Genomic DNA, 18,894 nt, shown 5'->3' with positions numbered 1-18,894 from the left:
AGGTGGCTGTGCCCTGAGGTGGTGGTGGTGGCAAACCTGTGGGCAACCCGGCCCCTGGCCCTGGATGGCATCCCAAGGTGGATGTGGCCACGTGTCACCACATCTGGGGTCTCCCTGGCAGCGGACCTCTGGGTGGTGGTGGCCTTGGGGCAGCAGCAGTAGTCGGAGGCTGCAGTGGCATTGGTGGCAGTGGTGTCGCTGACCTCTCCTGGTCCTTTTTACTGGTTGCGTGATACTCCGCGTCACAGCCGTGCTGTCCTGTACTTGACGAGCCCCCTGCTGGGGCCGCCATTCTGAGCACCAGGCGCACACCTCTGCTCGTTCCTGGGATGGTTACTTCCTGGGGCAAATTTGCCTGGCCTCTTCCTTCTGCTCTCTGAACCCATCCTGCCGGGGGTCCCTGGGAATACTCCCCTCCCCCTGCCCAGAGCCACTGAGCTCTGGGGGGCTGTGTTTCTGTCCCTCTTCTTCCCCGCCTGTCCTTTGCGTGGGAGGTTCACGCAGCTCTGCAGAGACCCTGGGAGTTGTGACCCGAGACTCTGTGTCAAGTAGAATCTGAAGGTGAGCAGTTTTGGCCAGTCTCGTTTATTTGCTTGCACAGGTAACACCTGCCCAGGTAACAGGTCCACGCCATCCTCTCCGCAGCCAGCCTGGGTTCCCAGGTATCCTGTGTCTGTTGGTGACAATGAAAGTACGCAGCACTGTCACCTGTCTGTGCCGGGCACTGGTTTCAGAGCAGCCTGTCCCAGCCACAGGCTCTGCCTCTGCTTGGACACAGTGACAGAGCTGGGACCACCGCTGGGGACCTTGGTCTCCGTGTTATTCCAGACGTCATTTGTTGGGAACACCAGCGTGTGCCATTCTCTTTGCCAACCTTCCTTCGCTCGCTCATGCTCCCGTTTATCTGCATGTGCGTCTCACTGTGTGTGTGACTTACCGTTCTCTGTGTGGTGCCTCATCTCCTCTGGGATGCTGACTGCGGACGAGGAGGCTCGGGTGGAGAGGAGCTCTCGGCTTTGTCCTGGGCCACGGGCTGGCGCGGCAGGGCTTGGAGGCAGGGCCTGGGCGAGCACCTCCGTGCCGGCTCAGCGGTGTTCCCTGGCCCTGGTCAGAGACTGGCCCCCGCGTCCCTCTCATGTCTTGTGGGGGCCCTGGGCCAAGCTCTGTGCAGGACCTGCAGGTCGTGAGCTCCCCTCGGCCTCACCAGGCACTAAACAGAAAGACCAAGGGATCCTGGGTGTGTCTGCGCCCCTGTGGGTTGGGCATGGAGGACAGGCTCAGGACAGGGCCTTGGATGGACGATCACGCAGGGATGAGGAGACCAAATGATGCAGAGAGAGAAACCAGGGGCTGAACTCAGCACTGACAGGTTCAGGGACCACGGGGGAGGGGCTCAGTGATGGCCGGCGGCCAGCTCGGGGGAGAGGAGGGCTTCAGGAAGAACCCCCGAGGTTCCTGGGGTCCTTAGCTACCCAAGGCCTCCGACATCTGAAGAGTGACGTTCCTTCCCAAACAGTGTGATTAGAATGAGGCCAAAATGCGCCAGAGAGTCTGGCGCCCGCCAACTCCACCCAGTGAGGATGGTTTTCACAGGGATGGGGTCAGAAGTCCCCAAAGCTGTCGGGACAGGAAGTGGTTACAGTAATTACAGTAATTTATTTAAAAAACACAGAGGGCTGGGGATAGAGCTCAGTTGGTAGAGTGCTGGCCTCACATGCACAAGGCCCTGGGTTCGACCCCAGCCACACACACACACACACACACACACACACACACACACACAGGCCGTGTTTTTGGTACTGGGGATTGAACCAGGGGCACTCGAACATCGAGCTGTATCCCCAGCACCTTTATTTTATTTTGAGACAGGGCTCACTAAGTTGCCGAGGCCGGCCTTGAATTGTGATCCTCCTTCCCCCTGCCTCCCGTGGCTGCGGTTACCGGCTCACCCAGCCAGTCAGTCCTTTTTCAGTTGCTCTTACCTGCCCTTAGGGCGTCGGACAAGAGGATTCAGGTTCCTCCTGTGGTGGAAGTTTCTTCTGAGAACCAGGGCCCAAGTCAGGACCAAGCGCCAGGGCCGTGTGGCTTGGCGGAAGAGCCTCGGGCTGCCTTGGCCGGCCCTTCGCGTGCAGGCTTGCCCGGGGCGGCCCTGTGTCAGGCAGGCCACCAGGACAAAGGGGAACCCGGTCTCCAGGGAACCAAACTGCACCCGGGTGGAGCCCACAAGCTAGCCCGGCTCGCCTCCACGCCTGGGGCTGGGCACACCTTGTGGCTTGGGCTCAAGTTCAAGGCAGACCTGAGACTGGGCCTTGGGGTCACCCGACTCCTCTCACCTCCCTCTTGGTTTCCAAGGTTGCTGTCCCAAAGGACCACAACCCGGCTGCACTAAGTACCCACTGCAGCGCTGGGGGCCAGAAGCCCAAGAGTGAGTGGCCAGGGCTCCACCACCTCTGGAGGCTGAGGAAGGGTCTGTGCCGGCCCCTCCGGCAGATCCTGGGCTTGTGGAACGGAACTTGTCTTCGCATGGCCTTGTCCCTGCTGTGGTCCCAGCTTGGAGAAGGCTTCGAGCCACGCTGGCCACCCACCCCACCTGACCATGACCTCATTTGAACTTTTCGTGTTTGCAGTGACCAGAGTGGCACCCTGAGGACTGGGGTCAGCACCTCAACCCAGGAGTCAAGGGGAAGCCAAGCCGCTACAACATCCCGCACTGTCCTTTTCTTGGGGTGGGACACTGGGATTGAGCCAAGGGACACCCTGTCACTGAGTTACATCCCCAGTCTTTATTATTTTCATTTTGAGACAGGATCTCACTAAATTGCCCAGATTGGCCTTGAACTTGTGATCCTCCTGCCTCAGCCTCCCAGCTCTGGGATCGCAGGTGTGGGCCACAGAGCCCATGGTCCTTTGTCAAGACGTCTGGTTGGTGGCTTCCTTTCCTGGGTGGCCCTGGAGCACCAGGGTTCTGTCCACTCTGGATGCTCAGGTGAGGGGGCTGTGACGTCCCCTCCTGAGCCCTAGGCTTGAGTAGCCAGAGGCCTTGGATGCAGCTCCTGGGGTGGGGCGGTGCCGGGGCTGGGCTAGCAGAAGGAGCAGAAGCGAGCGTCCCCACCAGGACACAGTCGGGGCTCGCCCGTGGCTTTCCACTGGGTGGCTGTGTGCAGCACCCAGAGGCTCAGCAAGAGTCTGAGACTCCTGCCTGTCACCTTGGTTACAAGACCAGGAGCCACATGCTCTTCAGCTTGGTTATGCCCCCGGGTCCTGCGTGTCCACTAGATTCTTAGACTTCAGTCCTGAGGCCTGGACCTCAGCGGGAGCCGGACCCTCTGGACGCTCCCCGAGGCCCTGGCTGGCTCTGCTGGCGTCACTGGCCCCAGGTTGCCCCTTGGGTTACGTGGGCTCCGAGTTACTCAGATGCCACCCAAGATAGAGGAATCAGCCCAGCACGCCAAGGACAGGTGCAAGGTGGCCCAGGTCCGCTCTAACCACAGGGAGTCTATGCCGTCCAGCTCACTGGGCTGGAGCCATCTGAGGGGCAGTTATCTCTGTGGCCACCTGGGTCACCTCTCCCAGCACAGTCCCTCTGGTGCTCTGAGCTCCCTCCTGCAGCTAGAGACGGAGAAGCTGTGCCTTTGATTTCCTCTGCTGGGAACTCTGCCCCCAGCTCGTCCCATGCCAGGAGCCACCACCCACGTCCCGTCTGCAGCCAGGCGCTGCCTGGCCGGCCTTCTAGGGGACGGCTCTGTCCCTCCCCACTGTGTCTGGGCCGCTGTTCTCAGCACTCTCTTTATTAATTTGTCCCCGGGCACCTGGTGCTGCTGGCCTGGCTCTTCCTGAATAACTATGGCACATCACACAAGGAAAACAGTGGCGTTCCTGCAGGCCAGGAGGGGACGAACCCCGGTGGCCAGCCGACAAGGTGGCCAGGGTTTGGAGAAGCATCAAGGGTGCCCAGGGACAGGTGGCCTTCCTGGGTGATGAAGCCAATGGCAGACACCACAGGGCACGTGATGGGGCTGTGCTGGTGTCACCGCTGGAGGAAGCTGGAGCTTGGAGGGTGGGACCACTGGCTCAGGGCCACGCGTTGAGGGGGGAGTGGAGCCGCTCAGCTGCCTCGCGGTGTGGAGGGGTCTGGGGGAGCCTCGTACAGCCCCGATGCAGAGCCTCATCTAGGGGTTTGCCCCCAAACTCAAATTGAAACTTAATTCTCCAAGTCACATGGTAGTGGAACTTGGAGGCAGGCCTTAGGTAATTGGATGCAGAAGAGGTCACGGAGGTGGCTTTAGGAGAAGAGGAAGAGAGATCCCAGCCACCACCTTGCTCCGTCTTGCCACACGGTGCCTGCGTCACCTTGAGGCTCTGAGGAGTCGACCGGCATGAAGGCCCTCACCAGGTGCAGCTCTTGATCCGGGCCTCCCCTGCCTCCAGAAGGTTCTTTTCCTTATAAATCACCTGGCCTGTGTTATTCAGTTAGAGAAACACAAAATGGACTAAGGAATATAGTAACATTAAAGATGCAGTCGTCTGAGCCGGGCACCGTGGCACACGCATGTAATCCCAGTGACTCCAGACCCGGAGGCAGGTGGATCACAAGTTCAAAGTCAGCCTCAGCAACTTAGCGAGATCCTAGCGACTAGTGAGGCCCTGTCTCAAAATAAAAAAAAAGGGATGGGGATGTGGCTCTGTGGTTAAGCACCCAGGGTTCAATCCCCGGCACCAAAAAAAAAAAAAAATTAATAATAATTGGGGAGGGGTCGAAAGATCTTGTGGGCAACTGTACATGTGGTGGGTAATTATAGGAGGTCGGGGATGGCTCCACACCTCAGCCTCGGGTTCCACCTCCTGGAATAATCCCACTTTGCTCTTTTTGGTTGTGTTTTGAGACAGAGTCTCACTAAGTTGACTAACTTGCCCAGGTTGGCCTTGAACTTCCAATCCTCCTGCCCCAGCCTCCCAAGCAGCTGGGGTGGCACGTGTGCGCTACCGAGCCCAGAAATAATTCCATTTTGGATGCTTCTCTTTGAGCATCAAGCATTTTTTTAAAATCTGATTTGAACAATCCTGGAGGCACAGCATCCTAAACTACAGAAGTTGGGCCACGGCCTCAGGCAGTGCCAAGCTGGGTCCGGCAGTGTGCCCTGGGCTTCTGGTCGGCCTTGGGCTGGCCTCCAGGAGAACATGTTCTCTTTAGTTCCATCAGAAACTGGTGAGATGCCAGTTTTCACCTGGAGGACAGTTTGAGGATCCAGGAGTCTGCTGTTAAAGAGCAGGAAGTCGGGTCTCTGCTGCTTCCCCCTGGTGTGCGCGGCTCATCTGTGAAGGGCATTTCCTGGAAGGCAAGAAGCCATCAGCTCTGCAAAACTGTGTGCTCTGGGAACACACCGTCAGGAGGACAATGACGATGGTGGCCAGTCGGGGCGGGTTCCGTTTGTATACCCACTTTGCAGATAAGGAAATGGAGGCCTGTGAGGTGAATCTGCTCAGGGTTCAGGGAGGGGGGCGGGGGAAGCGGAAGTGGGGACACATCCTCGCCAGGTGGGTAGACTGCTTTCAAGGGTCCAGTGCTGGGAAGGGCCCGTGAGGGCTTCCTCCTGCCCAGTGAATCAGATCTGGGCCCTGGGCAATGGTTGTGATCCAACCCAGCCGTGGTGTGAAGAGCGCCTGTGTGCGGCGGAAACCGTCCTCCACCCTGGCTCTCCTCACGGCCCTTCCCAGCCCCCGTGCAGCTGGTTGAGGCCACATGCCTGGTGAAAACCCACGGGCCCAGCCCTGGGGAACACCCCTGGGGTCTCCAGCGCTCTCCCCAACTTGTAGCCCCGAGGTAGAAGAGGGCTGCTTTGTGACTTTGTCTAGGGGATCCTGCGACTACAGCTGTAGCTCCGCCTCCCCCATCCCGAGTGCCATCCCATCCGACTGTCCAGGTGACAGTCCCTGTACCCTTGAATCAGATCTGCCTTGATCTTATCCATGTCCATTGTGTTCCTCCACACCTTTCTCTTCTCCCTGTGCTGGGAGCCACCCCAGGGCCCCTTGAGCAATTCCTGGTTCTGAGCCGGGTCTGTGTGTGGCGGAGGCTGCCTGGAACTTGGGTCTGGGATGTGTGGCCTCGCGGGCTCAGCGCCCTCCCTCTCTCTCACCCCCAGTGCCCTTTGCCCTTTCCCCACTCCCTGGCTAACCTGACTCTTGCTGTTCATTTGATTTCTGCCCACGGGGAAGCAGAGGCCCTTTCCACAGCTCCTGGATTAGAAGCAGCTCCATTGCGGCTGCGGAGTCACTGGGCGCCTGGGCGAGGGCCCCCGCTGCGGCCTTCATGTGGGAATGGCCTATTCCTCGTGGCTCTGGGGCATCATAGGCCCCATGTGGCCTGCGTAGAAAGCCACTTGGCATTGACAAGGAAGGGGACAGTCCTGCCTGACAGGTCCATGGACCCACAGTGGTGTCTGTCTAGTGCACCAGGCTGGCTGGGCCCTAGAGCCACCTTGGAGTCCGCATTGTGTGCAGCTGCTGTGAAGGTCGAGGGTGAGCGTGGTTCCTGCCTCCGCCCACACAGGCTCTTCAGCTCACAGCGGTGTCCCCCACCGCTGACCCTCAGTTAGTCCCCTCAGGACCCATCTTATTCATTTACTTATGTGGGTGGTGCCAGGCTCTCCACCCAGAGCCACCTCAGCCACAGTGTCCACAGAGGCTCTCCAGAGCCCTGCACACCTCGACCAAGCGCAAGGCTCCTGGCGCCCTGCCCTCTCGTGTCACCTTCTTCCTGGCCCTCCTGCAAGGGACCTTGGCGACTAGAGGTCCTGGATGCACTTGCTGTGGTCCTGTCTGATATCTGCCTTGGGGGTGGCGGTGCTCCCAGGCCAAGGCCGAGTGCGCAGACTCCTGGTCTCCAGGTGTGGTCCGGCCTCGCCCTGACGGGCGCTCCTCTACCTTTGCTTCACTTTTTCCCTGGAAGAATGACTGCGGGGCTGGATATTTCACTGCTTTCTGCCCAGTTTGCATCTCCTTATGTACCCAGTGAGCCACCTCCCTGGGAGTTGGGTCACCTCTAGATTCCACAGCAATTTTCACCTTCAGAAGTGACCTCACCAATAGCTGCTACAGCCGGGTGACCATGTGGCTGCCCAGGAATCAAAGGTCTCTCCGCCTCTCTCTTTACCCTGTTTTCCCCCGGCCACATTTCTGGTAGTCGGGGCTCTTCTAGTAAGTCTGAGAAGCCACTCTCTGTTCCCCACACAACGCACCTGACACCAGATGTGTGGCTGTCCACACGAAGCAACCCCTGAGAACCCACTGGGTGTCCTACAGCTAGATCCACGTCCTAGGGACTTGGTCTTGGAGCAGACCCACAGGTGGCGGGCGCCATCCCACAAGCCTGTCCCCTGCACATGCCAGCCCCCGGCCCCGTCCTCAGGGCTTGCCCCTGGCTGGCTGGAAACAGAGGGTCCCGCCGCCCCTCCTCACGTTAGGTGATCTGCTGGAGCAGCTCACAGAACTCAGGGAAGGACTTCACTTCTGTCAACTGGTTTGTTACCAGGCACACAGTTCACAAGTATCCCAGGAAGAGGGACACGGCAGTCATTGTGAAGGGGCCTGGACTTCCGTGGTCTTGCCCCTGGGAGCTCTTCCAAGCTTGCTGTGGGAGAGTTTATAGAGTTTAACAGAGCTTCAGCTCCAGCCCCATCCTTCCCAGGGGTTGAGGGGGTGCTGCGAACACCCTCGAATCACTTGATTTTCTGCTGAGGGGCCCCATCCTGCGGCTGGCTGTCCCCTCCAAGTCACCTCAGTAGCACAAACTCAGGTCTGATCAGGGGCTCGTTATAAATAACAAAGACACCCCAGTCACTCAGGAATTCCCAAGGGTAGGAGCTCTGCGCCAGGAAACCTGGATCATGCCACAGTTGCCTAACCTGCACCAGGTTTCCCTGAGCCCCTGGGAATAGGGCTTATTTGCTGTGGCAGCGGAGAGGGGTTTGCACAGGACAGGTGGAGGGCTCTGAAGTACGGCCAGAGGTGAGCTGGCCGAGCCGTCCCCTGGGTTCTCTCCACGTGGCAGGTCACCAGGCCCCTCTCCTGGGGCTTCTGGGCAGGGAGTTTGGAGGAACAGTGTGTGTTTGCTGTCCTGGCCCAGAGCCCAAAGGACATGCTCAGTCAACAGTACCCGAGCCCCAGGAGACGAGCCCAGCTGGGCTCCCAGACCCCGGGCAGCACCTGCCGTGTCCTGGAACTGCCTCTTCTCTCTCCCACTGTGTCCTGTGGGACGTGTGGCAGCCCCTGAACAGCCCGACTTTACTTTAAAATGATCCCTTGATGAAGTGACCTTTGCTCTTCCGAGGCCATTTCCAGAGACATCTGATAAGGGCACTGCTAGTCTTGAACTTTATGACCAGTTGTCCTGCGCCCTGACAGAGGGCCCCTGTCTGGCAGCTGACGGCAGGAGGAAAGAGAGAAGGGGACCAGATGGCACCTTGCTGGAACAGCAGACCTACCTCAGCTCTGCCACCGGAGCTGGCTGTGGCTCTGCCGACTGTCACTGGCCAAAGCATCTGCCCATCTGTCCAGGCAGCCACCTTGTTACAGACCCGACCAATGGCTGCTGGACACCTTTCTCATCGCATTAAGCCCACCGTGTAATTAATAGACTGATTAGTAATAACTAGGGTCATGCTGGGATTCTTTGTGTGGCTTTCCCAAGATCACAGGAACAAATGTACCAGGGCCATAAATGTGCACAGGTGACATGGGCAGGCAGCCACACTCCTGCCCCACGAGGCCTAAGGGGATCACGGGAGGGTGGCCACAGCTGACCCCTGCAGCCAGTGGTGGCTCATTTGAACAAAAATGGCAGGTGGGTGCTAGGGCTGGGGGGTGAGGATGGGAGATGGAAAACTGAGGGGTGGGAAGTTGCGGGGCGGAGGGTGGGCGGCCTTCAGCACCATTCAGTAGTGCCATACTGGCCACATTGCCAAGCCCAGGGCCGCGTTAGCTCATCCAGCCGCACAGCACACTCCGAGGAAGGTTCTAGGTCACTCCTGCTGCATGGTGGCAGCATCCTGTGAGTGGCCGAGAGAGGGAAGGTGGCCGTCTAGAGGAGCAAGGATAGCACGTGCCACAGCCTTGGAAACTTACGAGTTCCAGAGGTGGCTGGGTTACAGGGGTCCATTCTATACCAGGCTGCGCTGCCTGCAGCTGCCCCAGAGTCACCATGGTCAACGGGGAGCCCATTGGCTCCCCAGCAACTCCACATTCAGGCTGCAGGGACGAGCCATGCCCTGGGGTCCTGCCCTCTGCTGCACACACAGGTCTCCTAGGAAACAAGAGTATTTTTTATTTTTATTTTTTGCAGTACTGGGTCCCACAGTGCTCTCCCACTGAACTGCACTCCCAGTCCTTTTTGAGACAGTCTTGATAAGTTGCCCAGGCTGGCCTTGAACTTGGATCCTCCTGTCTCTGGGTGATCAGGGCCAGTGACCAGCAGGGCACGCGGGCACCTGACCAGAGAGGCCCTGGTGGGAAGGCTGCCCTCTTTGCTCATGTCCAGAGCTCAGGGTGGCTCCTCAAGGGCGCTTGGGGAACGTGGAGGGAAGTACTTGCCAGCTCGAGCCCAGGTTCTTTTGTGCCACTAGAAGGCCAGGCTTCTCTCCTCAAGGGTGGCCCTCCCCACACCCAGAACCCCTCCCTCTTGCTGGTCCCCTCGGTTACTCTGGGTCACCACCTCATCCCTTCTTGCCTGGATTAGCTTCCCAACAGGTCCTCCCAGTGGCCTGACCCTGGCAGCACTGGACCTGGCAGCCCTGGAAGACTTTCCAGGTAGTTTGCAGCTGTCTCAAGTCCAGGATCCCCTGTGCCCACTGCTCTGTCCTCGTTCCTGTTGTGTCCAGTCCCCAGAAGGTGCTGTGCCCGTCTCTGAGCTGTCCCTCTCCATCCTGGGGCCTTGGCCTGCCTGGCCCTCCTGGCTGCCACTACATGCACTGCAGTGTCCCATGCTGTGTGGTGGCGCCTCCTGCTGGATCACGGGAGGAAAAAAAAGCTGAGGAAGGAGGAGTTCAGCAGCCAATCATCAGGACAGGTGTTGGGTGACTCAGAGGAGGGCTTGCTCCTGTCATCCCACCCCTGGGAACCCAGGTGCTCCCCCTGCCCTCGGCTCACCTCAGCGTGTTCCCCAGGCCCACCGTGGTGGGGGCAGGGCTGCAGAGACTACTATTTTCCACAGGCACTCGCCCCAGGGGCCTTCCTTGGCTCAGGAAGGTGGCCACTAGTGGAGAAGGCACTTGGGCCAAGACCTCACCTTCCCGGCATGCACAGCCCTGCACATCAAAGCAGAAGCTTGGGCTCCTCGGAAACAAGTGTATTTTTTATTTTTATTTTTTGCAGTGCTGGGTTCCACAGTGCTCTCCCACTGAACTGCACTCCCAGTCCTTTTTATTTTGAGACACAGTCTTGATAAGTCGCCCAGGCTGGCCTTGATCTTGGATCCTCCTGTCTCAGCCTCCTGAGTGGCTGGGATGACAGGCATGCACCCCAGGTCACCAGGAGCTTATTTGGTACTGGGTTCAACGCTGGCTTGGCAATCACAGCAAACATGGAGCGATCTCAATGGTGTTGATCCGGAGGACGGTCTGTGGGACCACAATGACTGGAAGAGAGAGAAGACACTGTCACAGGCCCAACCAGGCTGGCCACCAGGAATGAGCTTTGCCTGCCCGGTGCGGCTGCCCTGTGCACAGGGCTCTGTCCTGGCTCGCACTCCCTAGGCAGGCCTTGGCTGCGGCCCCGCCACGCCTGGTCAGGTTATCTGGGCCATCATGGCTGCTGACTGCTCCGTGGCTGCATCAGCAGGAGCAGAGCTGGAAGGCTGAGGCCTTAGGACAGAGTGGCCACCTCTGCCCCACATCCACTGCGGGTCTGGACCATGAGGAGTGAAATGCTAATTCTGTGGCCACCTGGGAGTGTCAGAGAGACAGGAGAGACTGTCCCACAAGCACATATGATCACATCCTCGACTAGTAATGGAGCAGCACCAGCAGCTGTCCCAACAGAACTGTGAGTGACACCATTTAGAGCCAGAGCCCTGGCTGTCCCAGGCCCTGTGGTGCCATCCTTCAGGTGGCTATCTTGTGGGGATGGGGTGTCCTGTGGACGCTCCTGTCTGCTGCTCAGGGCAATGCCGGGCGCCTATAATCGGAACAAGGCAGGTGGCAGACAGTGGGACAGCAAGGCCAGGCCTGGGATGCAGGGGAGGTCATCCTGTCCATTCCATGGCCCACTGCCCCTCAGAGCAGGACAGGGACACCAGCTCTGCTGCCAGGGGCCCATTCTCACCGGCATGCAGGAGCCTGGTGCCTCTCCTGTCCCCTGGCCACACCCCCCCTCTGCAGCCTGTGAAAGCCGCCCAACAGCAGCCCTTCCCCTCCAGCCTGGCTGACCATCGTCCTGGGGACTTCTTACTAACCACGCCCTGGTCATCTCTGTGCTCTCAGTGACCTGTCCTGTGCATGCCCATGGGGAAACATGTGGCAGCCCTGGGCAAGGCTGGCACCCTGTGAAGTCATCCCCAGACCCCACCTGCCCTTGTCTCACCACCAGCAGCCTCCCCTCCCCTGCAGCTATTTTACTGCTGTTGTCTGGTCACCTGCAGGACACCTGCTGATGTCTCCAGCTGCTCTGCTCCAACCCCCCCAACCTGTGCCAAAGCCACCCTCATAGCTCCCCACCGTGGGCATCCACGTCCCTGGCCTCGTCCTTCTCTAAGCGCCCTTTGGTGGCCACTGCCTGGGCCTCTCCCACCTCCAGGCCCAGAAGTGCTTCCTCCTCCAGGGGAGCCCCCATGCTACTTGACCCAGCCCCTTGACCCACTCGGGCCCACCCGGGGCCCTTCTCAGCCCCTCTCTGATGGCCTCTAGAGGGCGCTGCGCTTGGCTACAGCTGGGTTGGGGCAGAGCATAGCCCACAGGCAAGGCTAGGGACACGCCCAGCAGCGCCCACTAGGTAAGACACAAGCTGACAACTAGCCAGACAGCTGGCCTTTGGGACCAGCCACCTTGAAACAGGCACCAGCCCCTCCTCCTCCTGCCCACTCCTTTACTGCCGGTTCCCCTGGCCTCCTGCAGGGGTGGCCACAGCGTGGACGCTGGGTTCACTGAGCTCCCCCAGGCCGTCTTGTGCTGTGTGTGCTGTGCACAGACGGTGCCAAGGTCTGCCCCCGCTGAGACTCCTGGGGTGGCTCTGTCCTGCCACAGCCCGAGACCCTGCTCGCGCACTCCCTGCAGGCGGGATGACACCCCACCAAGGGACCAGCTCCAGCTTTCTCCACAGTGGATGTGACCTGTTTCCAGGGTTCCACGTGACCCCAGATGCCACTGATGTCCCTCAGGTCAGTTGCTGCTGTGACTGGCCAAGCGAGGCCCAGTAAGCACCCTGGCCTGGGTGGGCAGGGCCTCTCCCAGCTGCAGGAGGGAGCAGGGGCGCCCAGGGACAGCCACGGCAGGGGAGTGCAGGCCATGCCCCCCACTCACTTCTCTTCCTCCTGTAGTTTTTCCTTTTCTTGAATTTCATGTTGACTTTAGGCCATGATTCTGTCTTCTCAATGACTGTGGCTTCCACTCGAACGAGGTCTTTTCTAGAAGGAAAGTAAACAACCATGAAAATCATTTTTCATGTTTATTGTTTTAGGTATACAGGGACACAAAACATTATCATTGTGTGGTACTGAGGATGGAACCCAGTGCCTCCCACGTGCCAAGCAAGTGCCCTACCAGCCCTCGTGTGCTTCTTGATTATTTTTAATATTTTACTAACACTTTAGCAAAATTCCTAAAATGAAAATTCCTAAAATTTTATTAACACTTTAACAAAGTTCCCGAAGAGTTACCTTCCTTCCTGATTATAAAGGCAATATGCCCTCACTGTAAACATTCAGAAAACCATAAAAAAGCACAAAAAGAACTTTCTGTGGAGTGTGTTGGTTTGATTTTTAAAATTTTACTTTTACTTTTATTATTATTACTATATTTTGTGGTGCTGGGATCAAACCTAGGACCTCGTGTGTGCTGGGCAAGTGCTCTACCACTGAGCCACGTCCGTAGTCCTCTATTTTGTCTTCTGTGACAGGGTCTTGGTGAGTTGCGAGGCTGGCCCTGAACTCTTGCTCCTCCTCCCTCTGCCTCCTGAGTAGCTAGTGCGACAGGTGTGTGCCACCACACCTGGCTTCAAATACATCTGCACGCCTTTGTGCTATGACGAACTGGTAATGGGCTGGCAGTCTGGGCTGGACAACTCCTCATGAGACATGGGACAGCCAGATTGTGACAGAAATTTGCTGCGTTCAGCTGTGACGGTGAGCATGCACACCCCCCACCTGGCCCAGCCCACCTGTCCTGCCTGTACCCCAGCCCCCCTGCCCAGCGCTCAGTGTTGCATTACCCAAGGAGAGGCTTGCCAATAAGCGTGAAGTTGTCCGCCCCAACCAGCAGGACCTGAAAAAGTTAAGGAGGAATAGTCATCATACCATGTGGCACACAGTCACCCAAACAGGAGTGGGCACCAGGGCCCGCAGAACACGGAGCACTAGTTACCTGGAACTGCGGGAGCAGTCCCGGGTTGGATCTGACTGCTAATATCGCCTTAACTTAAACAGTGGGGGCTGGCCAGCCAGGTGGGGCTGCCCAGTGAAATGCCTGGGCCCTTGGAAGCCGCATGCAGAGAGTCTAGTCATCTGATGCAACAGTTACGTCCCAGACAACTGCTAAGCTCTTGTCTAAACTTCACCTACACTGACTCTGGTCTCACACGTTCTAGTCCAGGGGCCACCACTGAACTGCACCCCATCGTGCCACGGGTCTGTGGAGGCGGTTCTCAGTGCTGCCAACAGCGCCAAGACTCAGGCCAGCGGTGATCTTTCAACCACTGCAGAGCTGCACACAGGCCCCGTTCCACATGGGGACAGCCATGCCAAGGTGTGGCTGTGGGGAGTGCTCTGCATTCCAGGAGCAGCGGAGTCTGCATTAGATGCTGGAAGACCTTGCTGATCAGAAAGAGGTCCAGGCGTGCTGGGGCAAACACATGAAGACAAAGTTCCACGAGAGTACAACGAATGACACAGGTCAGACAATGACAAATCACAAAAGTAGCTTCTGAACTAATTTCAGCATGAAGTGCTCTTTGCTACTGGACTTCCTAAGTCATACAAACAGCCTCCACTAGGTGGGGTTTCCACCGTTTTTTGGTTATAGGAAACATTTCAAGGTAAAGGAACTGGGTGCTACCTCAGCAGAGGCAGGTCGGTCACTGAGGACTGAAAAACTTGGAAAGATGACCCTGTCTTCATTGAGCTCTTGAGTTTTTTCTTGTCATTGTTCTTCAATCAACACAGCAGATTGGCCACTTGCACACGTTTATATCGTATTAGGTACTGTAAGTCACCTAGAGGTGAATGCAGTGGCCACGCCTGTGATCTCGGCTGCTTGGGAGGCTGAGGCAGGAAAATCCCACACTCAAGGGCAGCCCAGGCAACTTGGTGAGAACCTGTCTCAAAATTAAAAATACAAAGGGCTGGAGATGCAGCTCAGTGGTGGAGCACTTGCCTAGCATGTGAGGCCCTGAGTTCAATCCCCCGTAGCGCAGAAAACCCAGACGAAACCCTAGAAAAATGTCTATTGCAGCCTTTATAGTTTTATAAACGGAGAAGGCAAAAATCAAACAAATGCCCCCCAAACACAGCAGGCAGAATTAGAACCAAAGGCGAGATGTGCTCAGCCACCTGGGTGGACCAGCCGTCCGAGTGCAAGGTGCACCACAGCCAGGCAAAGGCTGGGGACCACCCTGGCAGCCAGAGCTGACGCCAGGGCAGCACTCTACCTGGAGCTGCCATTCCTGCCCACGATCAGGGCCTGGCGAGCTCATGCCCCCACACGGGCTGCTCGACCCCAGACAGCGAGCATCTGTGAGATTGTGAGTGAGACCGCCAGGGACTGCCCTCCCTCCCTGAGCCCCGCCCGGGCACCCCGCGCCACGGTCTAGCTGGCCTTCTGCTCATTCTGGCCCAGCGGGTGGGACTGCATGTTTGGTGGCAAGTCCCTGAATAGACAGAGAAATCAACAGCCTCACCTTCTCCAATCGAATCCTCTCCCCACACTTGACATCTAGTTCATTATGGATTAAAATCAGGTCTTCGGAGGTCACCTTCCACTGGTGGCTGGCAAAGTGCACCACAGCAAAGAGACGGCCATACTGGCCGGTGGCGATCAGCTCGTTCACCTTCCTCACGACATCTGGGGAAGAGCACGGCAGTCACCCAACTGGAAAGGCACAGGTGGCCCACCCTCACCCCCCACCGCAGGGTGATGCGGAGCACTTGCTGCCCGCGGGCACCTGGTGAGGGCAGCTCACCGCAGGCGGCCTAACCCTGTCTTGTCCACCCTGTAAGCACAGGTGCCAAGGAGGAGGCCCAGCTGCTGCTCCCAGAGGCACCGGCCCCTTGGGTGTGGGGTCGACAGATGGTGGTGCCCTCAGGCCCCACAGCAGGCCCAAACTGCCTCTTGCGGTTCTCTGGCCTGAGCATGAGCCCCCTGCCTGTCCACGGCTCTGGGTGGGAAGAACCCTCATCTTTCCACTGCTGTTCATTAAGGAGCAGTGGCAGGGGGCGGCCAAACCAAGAAGGGAAGGACAGCCTTTCCCAACAAGGAGCACCCAGAATCACATTCTGGGGGCAGGCAGACTCCAGCCACACCTCTCGGACTTGGCTCCTCTGCCATCTTCACAGCCCTGACTCGAACTCAGGCCACCGTGTGCTAGACCCTGAGGTCTGCTCTGAATAGGGGCTCACTGAGCAGACACCCAGCTTGGCCTGCAGCTGGACACACAGGATGGACAAGGCAGTTCCTGCCCTGGACACAGAGTCAAAGCCAGAAGCTGCACCTGGCAGCGAGGGCAGAAGTCTTGGTGTGCAGTCAGCCCTTCGAATCCCTGGATTCAATCAACTTCAGATTGAAAAAATTCAGGGAAAAAAGCTGCATCTGTATTGAACAGATAATGGACCTTTTCTCTTGCCGTTACTCCCTAAGTGACAGAAGAATTAACGTGGCATTTATGTTACACTGGACATTATAAGTTGCCTAGAGATGACTTACATATTCAGGAGGACATGTGTAGGTGACATGTGAACCCTTAGCCATTTCAGACTTCAGGGCTTGGGCATCTGAGGATTCTGAACCCGCAGGCAGCCTGAGGCCCATCCCCCACAGACACTGGGGAATGACTACTTTCACCTTGTATGCCGTCTTTTTTCCTTTGTGGACCTGGTAATGGAACCCAGGGCCTTGCCCATGCTAGATAAGCACTCTACTCCTGAGCTACATCCCCAGCCCATCTTTGAGATCTGGTCATGCTAAGCTGCTGAGTCTGGCTTCCAAATGGCCATCCTCCTGCCTCAGCCTCCCAAGTTGCTGGGATTACAGGCATGCACCACCATGCATGGCTATCCTGTATAATACCCTAAACATACTTTAAAATACCAGAAGGGTCTATTCAACAACACAGGTTTCCAGCTTTCTGGAAAACTGAGGATCTGGCTCCTTCCTGACCACAGTGGCAGCCATGGTGTTCCTCCTCCTGATGTGGGCTCTGGGTTGCTGCAATTCCCCACACCCTGAACGTTTCTCCAGCACCCAGGGCAGCACTTCTGCTCATCAACGTTACTCTTCAGACAGGGGAGAAGCTGCTCCTGAATCCACGGAGACAGGTGGGAGCCAGGGCAGGTACTGGGACCTGCCTCGTGACAGCTGCTCCAGAGCTATTTGCTGAATGAATGAATCAACATTTTGAACATTTGGTGGTTTTGAGGTTGTTGTTTTGTACCAGGGATTGAACCTAGGGGTGCTCTACCACTGAGCACATCCCAAGCCTTTTTGTTTTGAGACAGGGTCTGGCTGAGTTGCCAAGGCTGGCCTTGAATTACCAATCTTCCTACCTCAGCCTCCTGAGTCATGGGATTACAGGCATGCACCACTGTGTGTGGTTATGAACGAGCATTTAGAATTTTGGTGTTTACTGGCAAAAATGGACATGAGGATCCACACCATGCTATGCCCTTGAGCACCTGGGATGTGAAACCCTGCTTTGTGGCAGTGGCCACCTTGATTGCTGGCCAGAGCAGTGTTGGGTGCCTCCCCTTGTTTTGACTCCCTGCAAGGATTTTTAAAAAAAATATATATATTTTTTTCTTAGCTGTAGTTAGACACAATACCTTTATTTTATGTATTTTTATGTGGTGCTGAGAATCGATTGAAGCATTTCGTGTGTGCTAGGCAAGTGCTCTACCGCTGAGCCGCAACCCCAGCCCCCTCCCTGCAAGTCTTTACCTGTGTGGTGTCTGGTCTCCTCAACTGGGTCTGGCAGAACAACTTCTGGCCATGGTGGTGAACTCAGAGACGTTTTAGGAACATACCTGTGAAAACATTTCATAAATGTGTACCATATGCACATGAAAAGCAGCTCAGAATCCCCAAGAAAGAGATGCTGCGCTTGTGGTCAAGATGAGCTATCCTCTCACAGGCACTGGACATCTGTATTGATGTGCACCACAGCAAAGAGACTGCCGTACTGGCCGGTGGCGGGTGCTGGGAGTTACAGAGCTGTGGGCGTGTGTGTGCAAACCTGCTATGGAGAGGGAGAGGGGCTTGAGCAACAGTAACACTGCCCCTTTAGGACCACTCCCACCTCTCTGGTCAAATACTGAGAAGAGTCTCCTACATACCCCGAGGGCTATGATGTACTTCAATGGGCAGTGGCTGATCAATCATTAGTAACGAGAATGTCCTAAGCATTCTGTTCCACGGGAAAACATGCCAATGTCTAGGCCCAGGATGGAGCACAGGGGAACTTGACACAAATCTGAAATTAATGGGCATTTTCCCACCATGCTTGGTTTCAGGGGTGCTAGGAACAACACACCATGATCTGCGGGTGGGCAGTGACTTTGAGGAGCAGTCTCTTAAGTCTCTGTCCTGTGTGATATTCATAAAGAAAACAACACAGATAAATGGGGCCTGGCAAAGACAGCCAGAACCTTTCATGTGCGATATGGGAATAACAGGACACTTCTAGTAAAACGCCACTTCGGATTTCTTCCTAGGTTCAGATTGAGTTTTTCAACTTCTGCTCCTGCTGCTGCTGAGCATTCTGGCGGGAGGCAGGCACATCTGTGTGTATTTCTCCCTCCTCCCCACACCCGCAGCCTGGGGAGGGGAGCTGGGGGCTCGCCCACTGAACTCGATCCCAGCCCCTTCTCTTTTTACTTTGGGACGACGGGGTCTCCTTCAGTGGCCGGGTCTGGTATTCTCCCTACCAGGTGTTCTGCGGAGCTGAGAACTAATCTAAGGCCTGAGAAAACTGTCAAAAGGTCAGAGCTTAAGCGCTCTCCGACACTCGGGCGAGGGGAGTCCTGGCTCGAGGGGGAGGCGAGGCGCAGACCCCATCTGGCTATTACCCTGCTGGAGGCGACGGGCTCTGCGAACCGAGTCTCCGCGCGGCGGGCCCGAGCGCGGCTGCGGGAAGAAGAGAGCGCGGTCACCAGGGCGAGGGAACGCAGGGGCGTCTGCCGCGCGCAGCGGCCGCAGCAGGGCCTCGAAACCCGGCGACCCGGACCGGCCGCCGGCGACCCCGCTCGGGCTCCGCGGCCTGTCCCTCCCCGCCGCCGCCGGGGCCAGCCACCAACTCCCGGGCCTACTCGGAAGCCAAGGGGACGTCGCCTGCCCAGGCCGCCCCCTCCCTGCACCAGGCCGTCCGGGCCTCACCCGCTCCGGGCCGCCAGGGTGTTAGAATGCTGCGGCCGCAGGCCAACGCCAGCCGCCCGAGGGGGCCCGTGAGCGCCGCGGCCGCCGCCATCTTCGCGTGGTCCGGCCG

General features: G+C 57.5%; 1 protein-coding gene across 1 annotated transcript; it reads right to left on the bottom strand.

The window, feature by feature from the left end:
• Positions 1-10,327: 10,327 nt before the first annotated feature.
• Positions 10,328-18,894, bottom strand: Mrpl21 (mitochondrial ribosomal protein L21). The gene is made up of 7 exons (XM_026396571.2): positions 18,786-18,894; positions 18,479-18,536; positions 17,352-17,437; positions 15,100-15,263; positions 13,417-13,469; positions 12,510-12,613; positions 10,328-10,630 (listed from the first exon to the last, which is right to left on the bottom strand). Exons 1-7 carry the CDS (start codon positions 18,874-18,876, stop codon positions 10,566-10,568), a joined length of 621 nt encoding a protein of 206 aa, XP_026252356.1. The 5' UTR covers positions 18,877-18,894; the 3' UTR covers positions 10,328-10,565.

The sequence above is a fragment of the Urocitellus parryii genome, chromosome 4 (genome assembly GCF_045843805.1).
Source record: "Urocitellus parryii isolate mUroPar1 chromosome 4, mUroPar1.hap1, whole genome shotgun sequence".
In the NCBI taxonomy this organism is placed as follows: domain Eukaryota; kingdom Metazoa; phylum Chordata; class Mammalia; order Rodentia; family Sciuridae; genus Urocitellus; species Urocitellus parryii.
The sequence above is the reverse complement of the archived record's forward strand: the minus strand, read 5'-3'. Positions and strand labels throughout refer to the sequence as shown.

Bases quoted from the DNA above. Each gene is read 5' to 3' on its own strand.
- Mrpl21 (XM_026396571.2), bottom strand. From the start codon at position 18,876: ATGGCGGCGGCCGCGGCGCTCACGGGCCCCCTCGGGCGGCTGGCGTTG. The intron at 17,438-18,478 runs GTAATAGCCAGA...ATGTTTTCACAG, and splicing joins AGCCCGTCGCCTCCAGCAGG to GTATGTTCCTAAAACGTCTC. The intron at 13,470-15,099 runs GTGAGGCTGTTG...TAACTTTTTCAG, and splicing joins AGAGGATTCGATTGGAGAAG to GTCCTGCTGGTTGGGGCGGA.